The sequence below is a fragment of the Polypterus senegalus genome, chromosome 18 (genome assembly GCF_016835505.1).
Source record: "Polypterus senegalus isolate Bchr_013 chromosome 18, ASM1683550v1, whole genome shotgun sequence".
Lineage (NCBI taxonomy): Eukaryota > Metazoa > Chordata > Cladistia > Polypteriformes > Polypteridae > Polypterus > Polypterus senegalus.
In genome coordinates, this window is record NC_053171.1 from 48,955,477 (window position 1) to 48,971,494 (window position 16,018).

General features: G+C 37.5%; 1 protein-coding gene across 1 annotated transcript in view; it reads right to left on the reverse strand.

Annotated features, from left to right (window-relative positions):
• Positions 1 to 16,018, reverse strand: part of zc3h14 (zinc finger CCCH-type containing 14) — a 47,696-nt gene that overhangs the window by 5,017 nt on the left and 26,661 nt on the right. The window contains exons 8-14 of the mRNA XM_039742331.1: positions 15,461 to 15,561; positions 11,048 to 11,203; positions 8,173 to 8,241; positions 5,737 to 5,887; positions 4,886 to 5,109; positions 4,675 to 4,795; positions 22 to 158 (exon numbers count right to left, since the gene is read on the reverse strand). Coding sequence (XP_039598265.1) covers positions 22 to 158; positions 4,675 to 4,795; positions 4,886 to 5,109; positions 5,737 to 5,887; positions 8,173 to 8,241; positions 11,048 to 11,203; positions 15,461 to 15,561 — 959 coding nt within the window. The remainder of the gene's footprint in view (positions 1 to 21; positions 159 to 4,674; positions 4,796 to 4,885; positions 5,110 to 5,736; positions 5,888 to 8,172; positions 8,242 to 11,047; positions 11,204 to 15,460; positions 15,562 to 16,018) is intronic.

The following is a 16,018-nucleotide window of genomic DNA, read 5'->3' on the forward strand; positions in this document are numbered from 1 at the left end:
GTAAAAGAGCGCACTTCTCACCTGGCTGCAGCTGGGTGGTCGCCCTTCTTCTGGCTACGTGGGTGTATTTGCAGTCAGGATTTGTGCATTTCGCATCGTATTTACAGGACGGATGAATGAACAGGCATTTGTCTCCAAACCTACAGTTCGGGAATGTCCTGAGTAGAAAGGAAAAATAACTAATTTGATATGACATAATCACAAACTAGCAGCTTAGATAAATCACTTATGATTTAGTTCTTAAACAGATAAGATAAACTGCTGATCGAGGGCCAATAGTAATTTCATACACTTATACTTAAAAAATTATAAAACAAATTTCCTCATTATTTTTTGAAAGGTGATTTATTTCGACAACTATGAGCATCTGTGATACAAGTAAGTGGAGCTGCAGTGTGGGTTACTTTTTCGTGAAAGCACCACTCCATCTCGTCACGTGCAAAGACAATTTGGCAGTGGCATACACAGTGCTGTTAAAGAATTCAGACCCCTGACCAGTTCTCTAATTGTACTGAATAACAAATCCTACCCCAAAATGATGATACAGTGATCCCCAACCTATTGCGGAAATTACGTTTCAGACCCATCAGCAATAGGTGAAAATCCGCGATATAGAAAGACCATATAAGTAAACATTTTTTAATAGTTTAAGCCTTAAAATACCCCTCCCACACGCTTTAAACACATGGAAACTCATAATGGCAAGCGACGTCTGCTCAACGATTTCCTTCTCAAAGTATATCCTGGAGTTTTACCTTCTCCTGAACGGTCAAGGTCTTCGTCTGGCGCTTAGGCTCACTACTACCAGAAGGCTTAAAAGATGCAAGATGCTTGGGAGCCATCATAGGGCTTAAAACAAAACGAAAAGTTCACAAAAAGTTTGCTCACAACAATTGGACCACAAGCAAGGTACGCGATATGCAGAGAACTGAGATGCGTTGGGGACCCACGCTTGCTGTTCTTGCGAGATTACAACACGTTAGCAGCAGCCAATCAGAGCCCAAGAGAATGAAAATCCCGCTCTTATTGGTTGAGTCTCCACTTTCAGCCAATAACGGACCTTGTAAAAAATCATCTGGGTACTGTAACGCAAAACTCTTTGTCTACCATAGTGACTGCTGAAAACCGTATGCCTTGTTATAAATTGGCTGCAAAGTACACAACAAGTAGGATGTAGTTATTGAATTTTTCAGCGATAGTTGAACCACGATATAGTGGGGGATCACTATTTATTTCATTTCAAATCACATGGAGTCAAAACTAGATCTTTTTAAAGGTGACTTTTTTGTTTTGATAACATAAAACAATCTTAGCAAAAAAAACAAAAGGAAATGTGCTGTTTGAGTGAAAATCATTTTTAAGTTGATCTGTACGGCGACACAAAGACAAGCAACATATTAGAACGTTGGAACAATTATGTGAACAGCCCAGTCAGCCCAACAAAGCTCAATAGCAATGAAAACAGAAAGAAAATGGTAGTGCCATTATAACAAACAACTGCCAAAGACGACGCACAGTGTCACAAAAAAAAAACTTCCCTCTGTTAATACAAATACTTTACGATGAATGTTTACACTTTGCCAACCAAAATCTTACACATGATGTGACTTTTTTAAATGAACTAACTTATCAAACTAGCAATACTCAGTTATGCCACCTTTTATGGCAATTGCCATTTCTAGATATTTTCATCTGGTTTTGACCATTGTGTTCATCTCTGATCTCATCTCTGCGCTGTTCTTCCTCTTGGCACCTTCCTTAGCATCACTGGAAGCTAAACGGCACTTTCATCAAGTCTTCAGTGTTAGCTACGGCCTGCCTTACCTGTTACATTCACTACCACTTCCGTGTGTCTCTGGACGGTCACCTCGTGTCTTCCTGACTCCCAGTTATGCCCTCTTTGACTTTGGTTATTGTCTGTCTCACCTGGCGCCATCACACCACCTTCTTCACATTTATACCACTCTTCCAAAAGAGCTGGCATGGATTACATATAGAAGAGAATACCTGCTTCTTTGGAACCTACCCGATGAGACATCTAACCCCTGATTTCTTAGTGAATCAGATGGCAATTTTTAATTCAGTAACTTGTTAAAATCAAATAATAATCAGGTAACTAGAAAGAATACAAAAGGGGAAATGCATTCCAAAGATGGCACAGACATGTCTGCATGCACTTTTTGTGGCATTACACATGTTATTTTTGAGCAAGTCTGTGCCAAATAAATAACATTCGACGTTTTGAAGAAATCATTTTATGACACGATTTACCTTTATTTATTTACTTACTTCCTAAAGCCTAAAGTCACAAGTAGTGTGCAGAGGGCATGCTCAAAACTATGTGTAATGCCACAAAAAGTGTCTGCTGACACTTTAGTATGCAAGCAATGGTACGTGCATTCTTGCTCCGATGTAGAAGGGAGCTGAGTTTACCTCTGTTACAGCACGTCTATGTGAAAACTGCAGTGTCAGATGCGCGGGTGGGGTGTGTTTGGGCTCATGAACGCAGCTGAGATAATAAAACTGACTAAAAAAAAAAAAAAAGCTAACCTTTACAAGTATCATAAATTACACCGGCTGTTACAGACTGAAATCAAGTGTATGTTTTTATTCTAAAATAGTAAGACTAAGAGCAGTTTACTGGGGTGAAGGATTGAACTCACGAGCTTTTGATTCCCAGTCAGCAGCTGATTCTATCACACCACAAAGGCAGTCATAATAAATGGGTGTCAATGTCGCGTGTTAAGGCGGCTTTTTGTTTCTGCAGTTATATTTTTGAATAAAAGCGCAATTGTTGTGTTAGATTTGTACCTTCTGTGAAAATATTTCTTTTGATATTTGGACTTCAGGCTTCATACATTATATAGTTTATGCCTAAATTTTGTCATCTACTAGTAGAATATAAAAAACGTTTGTTTTAACAATGTGTTTACACAGATTACTGTAGAAACGGAACAGACATGAAATGCGTGTGTTCCAAACAATGATCTATTATTTTCACTCTAAAACTCCACTTCACTCCCAGATAATCAATCAGGGCACGAGATTGGAGAAGTTTGTGCACGTTCAAAGTCGGTGGGGGGATGGAATAGCCGGCTGCTTGCAGATTGTCTTTATCAGCACATTTAGATGACAAAAGACGCTGTCGGAGAGGTGAGAACGGTTTTAAGAAGCGATTTAAGTGAGACGGATTTACGAGTTTTTTCGTAGGCTCTGGTAATTCTAGTGTTAAGTAGAAGGAGAGGATGGAGAATGGACTGCAGACTGATAGTCTGGGATCATAGTGAAATGGGAAGAAGATGTTGGCCACCTTTAACAGCAAAAGCAGGTATGATGATGAACTGCCAGGGTTTAAGGCTAACTATCAAAACCTCACATCGTAGAACTCTTAACCTTAAATGACCAGATTGTTGGCTTTAACTTCTCCTATAATTAAATAATTTAAAGGATAATTAACAGAGAGCTGGTATACAAAAAATTAAGCCTCTCTGGACCCTTACCAGTTTGAATACAGAACAGACGCCACAGCTCCAGTTCTGAATCTGCTGTACGAGGATCAAAAACGCACGAAAGACTGCTTTCTAATGGATTCTCATATGCCCGGAGTACAACCCAACCTCACATTTTAGTCAACAGACTTGACTGATAAATCCTGTTCAGGCCCCAATATGGTGGGTTGGTTTGTGAACCTTTTAAACTAATAGAACACAAAGTCAGAGAATTATAAGGTGATGCAGAGGATGAAATCGAGTTGAGGCTGATGTCTCCCTTCTCTTCATTTTGTATACAAAAGACTGCAGGAGCTCAAATCCTACACTCTGAAGCTGACTGTCATTGCGAGTTTATTACAATATAAGGAGGACAGTCAAGAGCCTCTGTGTCTTGTGTTTCATTCACTGCCATCAGATTTAGGTTCCCAAAGCTTAAAAGCAACACATTTAAGAACATTTTTATTCCTGGATTTCTAGTAATTGTGGGAATCCTGCCGAATTGTGTCATTTTTTACAGGTGTGTCTACTGAACTGCACTTGTCATATATTGTCTCTTGGATTATTTTCTTGTATCTGTCTAACAATACCCTAAAAACATTTTCTTATGAGATAATAAAAGTAAAAAAAAAGTCTAACTTTTACTAGGCTAATATTGGACTTTGAAGATCTGAAAATATTCTCTGTCGAACATTTGCAATAATAAAGGAAATGTAGTGGCAAACACATTTGCACGGCACTGTATACACAGCTAAAAGCTACACTGCATCTTGAGAACAGAAAATAACAGATTTTTCTTGTAAAATTAAAGCTTGTGATATTCCAACTGAAACTTTGTTTATTGTTTAAGTGATATCAACAATAGGTTTATAAACTAAATCAGTAACTAAAAATAAATGTACATTGTAGTACATTAAGCTGAGTCATTCTAGGCCTTTAATTTCGTTTTTAAAATTAAAAAAGTCAGTTAGTGTTTCTGGTGGCGACTTTCAGTACAGTACACTTTAACAGGAAAGTTTATACTTCTCAAGACCATCAAAGAAAAAATAGAAACAGAATTCTGCCAAGTAAAGTCATTAAGACGTGTATATTCTTTTATGGTGGAAATACATACTGGTTCTAAAATAACAGACATGCAACACAGACAAACTGTCACCATAGTTGTTCCTAGCTGTATTATTCTTACTTGCACATAGTTGTTGGGTGATGGTATATGCACTCGTCACCACTTTTACATGTTGGCCAGTATCTGCAGCGCTCTGATACTTTCTGATGTTTCATATTCCCTTCTTCTTTATCAAAATCCTCTGTAAAATAAATATAACTGTTTAGAAATAGTACTGCAATTGCAAAAAAACTGCTACAAACTACACATTCAAATAAAGTAACCAGTTTACCGTCTGAACCACTAAGATTTTGGACTTCATCCCGCTCCAGTCTCAGTTTACGTTTCCTTTCCAGCTGGGAGTATAATGAACTTTCTTTGTCTGCTTTCATCTTTTCTTTTAAAATCAGATCTCCCATGTCATCGCCATAATTTTCATAGCCTGGTGGACTGGGAACTCCATCCAAAGTTACAATAAATTTAGGACTGGTGGGTCTTAAAGTTTCTGCCACATCCCTTTAAGGGAAAGAATGAATTAATATTAATACAACATAATGCCTTTGAAAATTCTGATATGTTTGCTTTAAATGAAAACATGATACACCCGTTGTACACTGTACATTATTGGCTTCTCTTTGCTTTAGTGACTTGTGCACATCTGGGTTAGCAACTGCACATGAATGCGATGCCGTATTTCCTTTTAACAGCTAAGGATCTATTATTGTTCACAGGCTGGCACACACACAGAAGAAAGGTTTCAATAGAAAAAATGACAACATTAGACAGTTCTTTCCTGCTTTGCTTGTGCACATTTCAGCTGGCAACTGTAAATAAAATAGGTGCCATGTTTCTTTTAGCAACCATCATCTAAAAGTGTTTACAAGCTTGATACTGACAGTTGCAATGTTTCACTGGAGCTTTGTTAGGAAAAAAGAAGAGTCTAAGAAATGATGTCAATCTTTTCCACTTGGTAACTATCGGACTCCAACATATCCATCCTAGTTCAGTTTTGTTAACTCTACATTGTGGAACAACAATGAGCAACTACAAAGTGTGCACAGAAACCAAGTTAAGGCAGAGAGCATACACTGCATGTATCGACAGACGTTTGAAAATGCTGTTTGTGAATGACTGCAGACATACCTTGATTGTACCAGGCGTTCTGATAAAGTGGGCTTCACTTCTGCATATTCTGTCCCTAATCTGCTTGCCAAGGACCCTGCTTCTTCCAGTGCTGGTTTCTTCAGGATAAATGACCGTGTGTCAGGCTTCATGTCTGCCAGTTCACTTACTCCTATGAGGAAAAGTATGTCAGAATGTACATTAAATTAGCTCAAATCATTACCATTTTTTATAAAACAAATTCTAAAATTTTCTAAAAATTTCTAAATAAAATCATAACATTATCAATCAATGCATTAAAAGCAAAACTAATATCAAAAACAATAAAAGCCACACCATCTAATCAGTTTGAATTATCTTTATATATAATACACTACTGTGGCTGATCGTTTGTCTGTCCAGGATTTTAAATCACCTGTAGCTTGCAAACCGTGTGACCTATTGACCTGAAATTTGGTACACATATACTACGTGACGTCTACTATCCAATTTTGGGGTGATGATTGACCTCCAAGGTTATTCTTCTTTTTATTTTTATATCATTTTATTGTAGAATCAACTCTTGGCAGCAACCAGCAGGGCGGCTGTGCGCCATTCTCATTCCCTACCTCCTTCGCCGTCACTTCCCCTACCTCTTCATATCTCAAATCATTCTTGAGGCAGATTGAAGACTTAAGTAGCAGCTTAGGTGAAAATGTAAGGAAAACATACTAAGTAATTGCAACACAAACACTGACTTAATCAGTTTTAACGTGAAAAGATGCCGACGAAAGAAGAGAAGCAGCGGGCCGCTACAGTAGAGAAAAGAAGAGCTGCTCAGGAAGGAGCAACCACATCAACCTCTGAGCAAATGAACGGTAAACGTACAGAGAAAGAGGATGGAAATCTCAAGTCAAGTGTATGCATGTTACTGTGCAGTAAGCCGTTACTGGTATTAGAATATTTCTCAGAAAAATGGCAATTGCAAAACAAAAATTTTGTGAAGAAGCATCCTGATCTTCACAAATGTATATTTGCATAAAATGTGTATCTTGGAAAACAGCACTTTCCAAATATAAGCATGTTTACACAGTGTACAATGTTACACAAAGAATGAATGCATATTTTTGGGGAAAAAAAAATCAATTTGCTAAGTAAAAACTCTTGTTAATTTTCGTAAATGATGGTCACTAGTGTCTGCTTTGTCACAATGACATTCTCATCCCAGTTCACCATACCAGCAGAATGGCAATTCCACTAGTAAGCTCTTATATTTGTTATATATGCAATAAACACTTAATAACAGCTGCTTATCACAGTGGAATCTGATTGTAAATAAAGATACGTGTATAGCACAAGATGCAATCAATTCTTGTAGTAAAGAATCCACTTTAACCTTTCGATATTTCTTTTACTCATAAATGTTGTGTGGGTACAAAATGCACTTGTATTTTTTAAAACACTAACCTGCTTTACTATAACTTTTAAATTTCTGAAATTTGTTTTAATTTATTTTTTTAATATCCATTCAATAATAAAATTCAATAAACATTTATGTTTTTTCCTTATGAGCTGTTTGCCATTCACTAAAATGAATGTCAACTTAATTACGACTTTTTTAATTAATCTTTAAGTTGTAAGTCCCGTGATACACATGCACAGCAGGTTAGAGATAATGGAAGTAGGAAAATTCAAAACTCTCAAAAAATGATAGTAAAGACCAAGTTAGCGCAAACAAACGGAAAATATTACTCGGTGAAAAAACGGATGTCTGGGAGAGAAGAGAGACAAGGCAGTGAGACAAAAGGACAGCTGCTGTACAGGCTTGTAAACTTTCAAAGCACTGCATGAAATGCAGATCATGCGGCACGGCAGCAGCAGCAAGCCAGCAGCTGATCGAGCAAAGAGGAGGTAAAAAAAAATATATAAAAAAATAACTGTATTTGTTGTTAGTTTCCCATTGTATCACCATTTAAGCGGTGTTTCGGAGGAGTGGCCGTGTCCCCTTGGGGTGTGTTCAGCCCCCCTCTTCACAATGGCGTGTAGCGCTTTCGGGGGGGCAAAGCCCTCTAGTTGCATTAAAAATAAAGATTCCCATAAGTCTTAGGCCAAACACAGCTCAATACAAATGTTTATTTTGCATAGCCTTCTTTGCTCACACCTATTAGCAAGATGGAGCTGACTGCACACAAGGTTTACACACATTCTGTAAAATATTTTGGACTCTTATGAATAGTAATTAAATTGATGGTACAATTATTATAAATGTGTTTTGCATATGAAGCAGAGGCAGATAAACAAGTCAGGTTAGTGTTACAGAGTGACCCAGAAGTTAGAATTAAACTGGAAAGTTCAGATTTACAGTTCAATACTAGGCTACACTTTTTTATTCTAATTTATAAACTGTGGATTTACATACAAAATAAGAATTAGGTGAAAACAGAATTATCTGTCAACACATTGCTGAATATTACTAACCCTGAAGTTTCAATAAGGCCTCTTCTTGAATGTCAAGTTGAAGACGGGATGCCAACAATCTTGAATGAACTATTAACAAGAAAACAAATTTAGGTTAAAAAGTCACAAAGTAAAATTAATTGCAGCACGTGTATGTTTAATCACAATTTAATGTTAATTTAGTAATATATATAAAATTATATGCACTATACAGAATTATTTTCTTCTAGAGTCAAGTGAGGCTATGTCTCCCAAATATTTAAATCAAAACATGCATTTAAAATTACAACTTAATCAACTTCATAGGCTTGTATCATTGAACAGCTTTAGGAAGTCATTGCTTAACATATAGCCTTAAATAAAATATCTTTAAACTGTACTGCAACAGACAGTCATACCACATCATCGTCACTTTATTTACTGTGTAAATTAATCGGCATGGTCTGATTTCAATAGTGCACAGTACCAGGAATTTATGAGAAGGTATGAAAAATAATAAGCAGAGACAAGAATGAATCCCAGTACTTGATACCCGAGGTGCAGCAATGAAAGAGTCAGAGACAGTGGATGAGGATAAGGTTTGTGGAGGCTGTGGAGTTCATACTATTATCCTGCACTGTCTTGTACTAATATAGTGTCTTTCAGTAAACAGCGTTAACTGTAAACTGAAGCAACAGTAAGTTCAGAACCCTTTAACGTAATGTTCCAATCTGATATGAGGTGAGGTCACCAGGCAATCACAAGGAAAACTGATCCACACACACACACACACACACACACACACTTATCTCAACCTGTTTCGAGACAACAGTAATGAAGTATGAATGATTTGTGAATTAAAAGACAGAACTCAATTGCACGCCTGAGCACACCTGCACTAGCACACCATAAGCCTCATCCTCCATCCTGGGTTCTGTCCTCCTCCAGAAGACACCTTAAAATGAGCAGCACGGGTATGTTCAAAAGTAAACTTCATAATTTACCTTGCTTAAAATCAACTGAACGAATGACAAAAAAAATTGTTAGTGTTTTTAAATGTAAAAAAAAAAATTTTGTGCAAAGTGACAACATTACTTTTTACCTTTTTATAGGCTTTAAAACCTCAATCAGGTTTAGGGCTGCCAGGCCCTTGACAGCGTCAGGTTCTACACAAACACTGGCCCAGGTCAAGGCACCTGCCCGTCACACACACACCCAAATATTCACTGAGAAATAGCCAATGTAGAGACAGCACTGAACACACTGCACTTGTATTTTGAAAGTTCAAAAAAGCAGGTGGGACGTGCATCTTCCATAGACTGTGCCTGTGCAGAAAATTCAATTCAAGATTCTTGAGACTGCAAGCAGTAACTGCCATACTGCTGGGCTGTCTAGAAAAAATAGTTTTCACAGGGAAATTGCTGCATGCACCTTTACAACATTTCCAACTGTTTGACTGAACGATATTTGACAAGTGAATGGAAACGTACCAATTATTTCCTAGTAAAATATGTCATATGTTTCTATTTTCCATCACTGTCACTTTGAAAGTGCTGCCCTTTTAAATGGTGTATTATCAGGACTGGTTGCAGCCTTAACATGAAATTATAAAAAAAAAAAAACATAAAAATGGAGAGTAATCATTTTTTATTGAATGCATGTACACAGCCGTTGTGTATTAGCAATACTGCTGGATTTTAAAGTGAACAGGTCGCATGATAAAGAAACCAGCCGCCACAAAAAGCATTGTACAGACACACAGACACGCACACACACACACACACAATAAGAAAGGCTGTGCTTAATGACAAAAACTAGTAACTCAGGAGTGAATTCTTGCATTCATAAATTATTCCTTGTCTGCAGCTTCACACCGCTTGTTTGACTGGGCTTATTTCTCGGTAGCTGCCATCTAGTATTAAATACCATTCTACAACACAGTTGTATCATACAACATTTTGACTGTCAGTGCCAGAAAAAGAAATACAGTAAATCTGAAACTACCTACATTCTGGTACAGCCCACTGTGACAAGTCGTTAGTGACAATTTAGCCTGTCACCAAAACCTTTGCCTACAACTTTGCTAGATCTTAGGTGGGCAATTCTGGGCTATAGGCTTTAATTACAAAAAGTTGCTTATTTAAAATAAATCTTGTTCTTCATGTAACAGAAAATTTCAAATATAGTCATACCCTCACTATAAGTGCACAAGAGTTGTTTAATTTTCTAAATTCATTTTAATTCACCTTCTTGTGAAAACAACTAAACATGATTTTCAAATAATAAAAGAGAAAACAGCTAATCAGTTAAAATGGTCCTATTTTCATGTGTGTATCATTAAATAGCTACCTTTAATAATATAGAAATAGAAAGACAAAAAAAGAGGGACTGATTAATTACCCAAGTCAATTTTGGAAAAGGATGACACCGGCTTGAACCAATGTCAACAACAGCAGAATGGCAAATTAAATGAGAAAATACATTAGGCAAACCAAAGGCATCCAATTAAAAAATCAGCAGAAACTAAAGCCTGGAGCCACCTCCGAGGATACACAAGCGAGGCGAGCACGTCGGCAAAACGAGACCTCCTAGGAGAGAGAAGCCCAGAGTAGTTCCTTTCACTTACCCGACATCTCTTCATTTCAATTTTTTTTTCTGATGATTTTACTAGTTTCTAGGACCCTGGGCTTTTTACAGTATGGGCCTAAGCAGCTAGTTGTATAATAATCATTAATATTACATAATAAACTTTGATTTAAATATAAATAAGTTTAAACCTGTAACAATAACAAATTCTTACCAGAGTATTTTAATATGATAAAATAAAGCATATCACCTGTCATTTTCTTAAATATAGAGTTATTTGCAAAATCTGTTTACAATCACGGAGAAATGCCTTAATGTGAGTCCTACTAACCTGACTGCCTTTGTAAGTGATGGTCTCTTTCTGGGTCCAGCTGGATTCTGGTGTTTGTATGGTATATGGTCTCATGGACATGCTGGGCTGCAAGAGTTTCTTCTCCACTTAAACTGCGTGTTCTCGGGGCAACTGGGACTGTTTGTCTCTGTGGAACTGCAAAGAGTAAAAACATTTACCAAAACTCACATAGGGGCTTCAATAAAGTTATAGACTTTTCCAAGGTTAGGATCAAAGGCACCATGCTAAAAGTGATTCGTTGAATTTTCTGCTTTATTTAAAACCTATGATGTGGAAGCACTGCAAGCCTTTTTATATATTCAAATAACACAGATTAGAGCACAAACAAAATTTCAGGAGCTTCTATTGAGAAGTCAAGCAAAATGACACCTTTTATTGGCTAACTAAAAAGATTACAATATGCAAGCTTTCGAGGCAACTCAGGCCCCTTCTTTAGGCAAGATGTCATTTTGCTTGACTTCACATTACATTCATAATGGCTAACACGGTACAACACCCTAGGAGCTTCTATTGAAAATGGAAAAAAGTTATTAACCAACAAACACAATTACTGTTTTCTTTTGGTTGTAGGCTTTATTCTAACAAGCTCTTTAACCAAGAAAAGAGAAAGAGAAAATAAATCCATATGTTCAAAATGTGTTGCTAACTAAATGCAAGTGTAGGAAAACAAAACTCTTGGATTACACTGCTAATATACAGATCCTCCCCTAGAACAGAAGATTAAGAAAATGAAGGTATGGCTGCTGGCAAACTAAATTAATATTTTGACAAATGCCAATCTAACATGATGCCTTAGTGAACTACCATATTTGGACATGGCACATACCACTCCAATAAAGGAGCATTCCAATGGTGCACTTTTGAGAGAATCAGACTGATCAAACTGCTTAAGATGGAGAAAAGTTCATACGAAGCACATATTGTACTGTCTCACAGTTCTACAGACGTGCTTTACAAGTGCGCCTCACACTTCATCTTTAATTGGCCTTAGATGGCAGGCTATTGTGGGAGAAAGTTGAAATATACTCAGCAAAAAAAGAAACGTCCCTTTTTCAGGACTGTGTATTTCAACAATAATGTTTTAAAAATCCAAATAACTTTACAGATCTTCATTGTTAAGGGTTTAAACAATGTTTTCCATGCATGTTCAATTAACCATAATCAATTAATTAACATGCACCTGTGGAATGGTCGTTAAGACCTTAACAGCTTACAGAAAGTAGGCATTTAAGGTCACAGTTCTAAAAACGCAGGACACTAAAGAGACTTGTCTACCGACTGTGAAAAACACCCAAAGAAAGATGCCCACGGTCCCTGCTCATCTGCGTGAACGTGCATTAGGCATGCTGCAGGGAGGCATGAGGACTGCTGATGTGGCTAGGGCAATAAATTGCCATGTCCGCACTGTGAGACGCCTAAGACAGCGCTACAGGGAGACAGGAAGGACAGCTGATCATCCTCGCAGTGGAAGACCACATGTAACAACACCTGCACAGGATCGGTACATCCGAATATCACACCTGCGTGACAGGTACAGGATGGCCACAACAACTGCCCGAGTCACACCAGGAACACACAATCCCTCCATCAGTGCTCAGACTGTCCGCAATAGGCTGAGAGAGGCTGGACTGAGGACTTGTAGGCCTGTTGTAAGGCAGGTCCTTACCAGACATCACCAGCAACAACGTCGCCTATGGGCACAAACGCACCTTCGCTGGACCAGACAGGAGTGGCAAAAAGTGCTCTTCACTGGTAAGTCACGGTTTTGTCTCACCAGGGGTGATGGACGGATTCGTGTTTATCGTCGAAGGAATTGAGCACGTCTGGGACCTGTTGGATCGCAGGGTGAGGGCTAGGGCCATTCCCCCCAGAAATGTCCAGGAACTTGCAGGTGCCTTGGTGGAAGAGTGGGGTAACATCTCACAGCAAGAACTGACAAATCTGGTCCAGTCCATGAGGAGGAGATGCACTGCAGTACTTCAAGCAGCTGGTGGCCACACCAGATACTGACTGGTACTTTTGATTTTGAGCCTCCCTTCATTCAGGGACACATTGTGAGACATTTTTAGTTTATGTCTTATGGTGTTGACTCTTTTAGTGTTCATACAAATATTTACACATTAAGTTTACTGAAAGTAAAAACAGTTGAAAGTCAGAGGACGTTTCTTTTTTTGTATATATCTTATTTTTTTTAACCTGGTGTTTCTAGAGAGTTATCAAGACTGACTTTAGTATTTTAATGGTCCAAGACATATTTTGAGAATAAAATCACCCTTTATGAATAGGAAATGTACTTATACAGAAACATGGAATCATAATAAAATGCATTATTCTTCTTTATCTATACATTTAGATAATATGAAAAACATTACCCAAACTACAGTCAAAGTAAAAAGTATGTGAACCCCTAGAAATTATCCATAATTATGTCTAATTCCCATATAAAACATGGTCATATCTTCATGTCAGCCACAATAATGAACAAACACAGTCTCCTATAACTAAAGGTACACAGATTTTCAGAGAAGTTTTGACCATATTGAATAAATCATTCAAACTGTGAAACTGAAGGTTGGAAAAAGTTAATGACTTTTTAAAAAGCTCATTGCAATCAGAATTTAGAACAACTGGAGTGCATTTAATGAAAAGAGTTCAGAGGTGTGGCCTAGAATTACTGTGATTGATAAAAAACACTAAAGTTTGACTTTGAGCTTTTGACCAGAAGCATATCCAGATGGGAATCACGCCTCACACAAAAGAGCTGTCTGAAGAGCTATGATCGAGAATTGTTAATCTACATAATGCTGGAAAGGGTTACAAAGTTATCTCAAAGATTTTAGATATTCATCAGTCTACTGTTAGGCAAGTTGTCTATGAATGGAGATTATTTGGTATTGGGGCTACTCTGCCTAGAAGTGGGCGCCCTGCCAAGATGACCCCAAGAGCACAACGCAAAGTCAGCAATGAGGTAAAGAAGATCCCTGGAGTGACAGCAAAGGACTTGAAGAAGTCATTAGAACTGGCTAACATCTCTGTTCATGAGTCAACTATACGCAAAACATTGAACAAGAAAGGAGTCCATGGCAGGACATCAAGAAGGAAGCCACTGCTATCAAAAAAGGTGCTGGGAAAATGGTTTGCGGAATGATGAAACCAAAATTGAACTATTTGGGAGGAACAAGCAGAACTTCATTTGGTGTAAAAAGGGCACTGCATATCCACATCAAAACATCATCCCTACAGTAATGTATGGTGGAGGGAACATCATGATTTGGGCCTGCTTTGCTGCATTACGGCCTGGACAGCTTGCCATCATTGAGGGGAAATGAATTCACAAGTTTATCAATAAATTCTCCAGGATAATGTGAGGGTGTTTCTCTGTCAACTTAACCTCAGAAGAGGCTGGTTGACAATGACCCCAAACAAATCCACAGCAAATCCACAGCACAATGGCTTCAGAAAAACAAACTCCACCTTTTGCAGTGGCCCAGTCAGAGCCCAGATTTCAACCCTATTGAGATGCTGAGGAATGACTTGAAGACAGCCATACACAGAAGATAACCAAAGAATATGGAAGAGTTACGGCAGTTAGGCTGGGAAGAATGGGCTAAAATTCCCCCCGCACGATGTGCAGGTCTGATCTGCAGTCAAAGGAAGCGCCTGATATCGGTCATTGCTGCCAAAGGAGGGTCAACCAGTTATTAAATCCCAAGGTTCACCTTTTTCCACTACCACTGTAAACGTTGAAAGCATTCGTAAAATAAAGACATGAAAGAGTAGAATTTTTTGTGTGTCATTGGCTTAAGCTCATTGTGTATATCAGTATCTGTGACTTAGATGAAGATCAGACCACTTTTTATGGCCAATTTATGTAGTAAACCAGATAATTCCAAAGGGTTCACATACTTTTTACTTCAACTATATATGTGTAAAAAAAAGATTTGTGCTACAATGAGTTTGTGATATTTTCTCAGGTATGTCCTATATACACACAAGGTGTATCTGGCCTAACGCAACAAACTAACAAGAATTGAAAATGACAGATAAAGATGATGGGGGCTTTTATGTAAATATGAGAAAACAGCAATACTGAAGCAAGCCAATACTGAATTCTAAAGTATTACACAATTACAATATGGAATGGTAAGAAATTAAATTAATTTATTTTGTACTTGGCTGTTACTTTCAACTATTTTGAAATTTGCATTTTACCAAAAAGGAGATCACACAGGAAATGCATTACTTTACAAAACATCAAAATAAAATTATATATTCAACCTAAAATTTTATCTTTAAAAACAAATTATAAGATATGCCAGTTACTGACACTGTTGTATTTACACTTTTCAGCAACCGCTAATATATACAATAAAGTAAAATCCATTTTATCACCTGGTGGATAACTAGTCGTTTTAGACACTGATTCCTGAGCTTCAGAAATGGCTTTTAAGATAAGATTCTTGTTTGCCTGTTTCGAAGGTGGTAAAGTTGGCCTAAAGCATAAGAAAAAAGAAAAAAAAAAAAAGTTAAAAGAATACTAAACTCAAACATCACACCTCCACTTGGCAAGTGTAGGTGTGTTTAAAAGTTGTGGGGTGAGATTGGCAGGGGAGCTGTCACTTAGCAGTTTCATTTAATTGTGGAGAAGTTTTTGTGCTTTGTTTCAATTGGTGATTATCTTATATGGGACCTTTCCAGTGGTAAAAGGTATATGTTTTCTGCTTGTCTTCTTATACTTACAGTTAGGTCAAATTTAAAGAATACTCCACAAAAAAAAAGAAAAAAGATTTTTTGAAGTCCCGCAAGTTGAGACCTCAGCCATGAGATTTTTTCAAGCCACAGCCTCCTCTCAACCATTTTCAAACATGCACACGGTAATCTCTCCTCTCATTTGTGTGAATACTTTTGACAGACAGCTTCTGCTCTATCAGATCTTATAAATTTTAATGT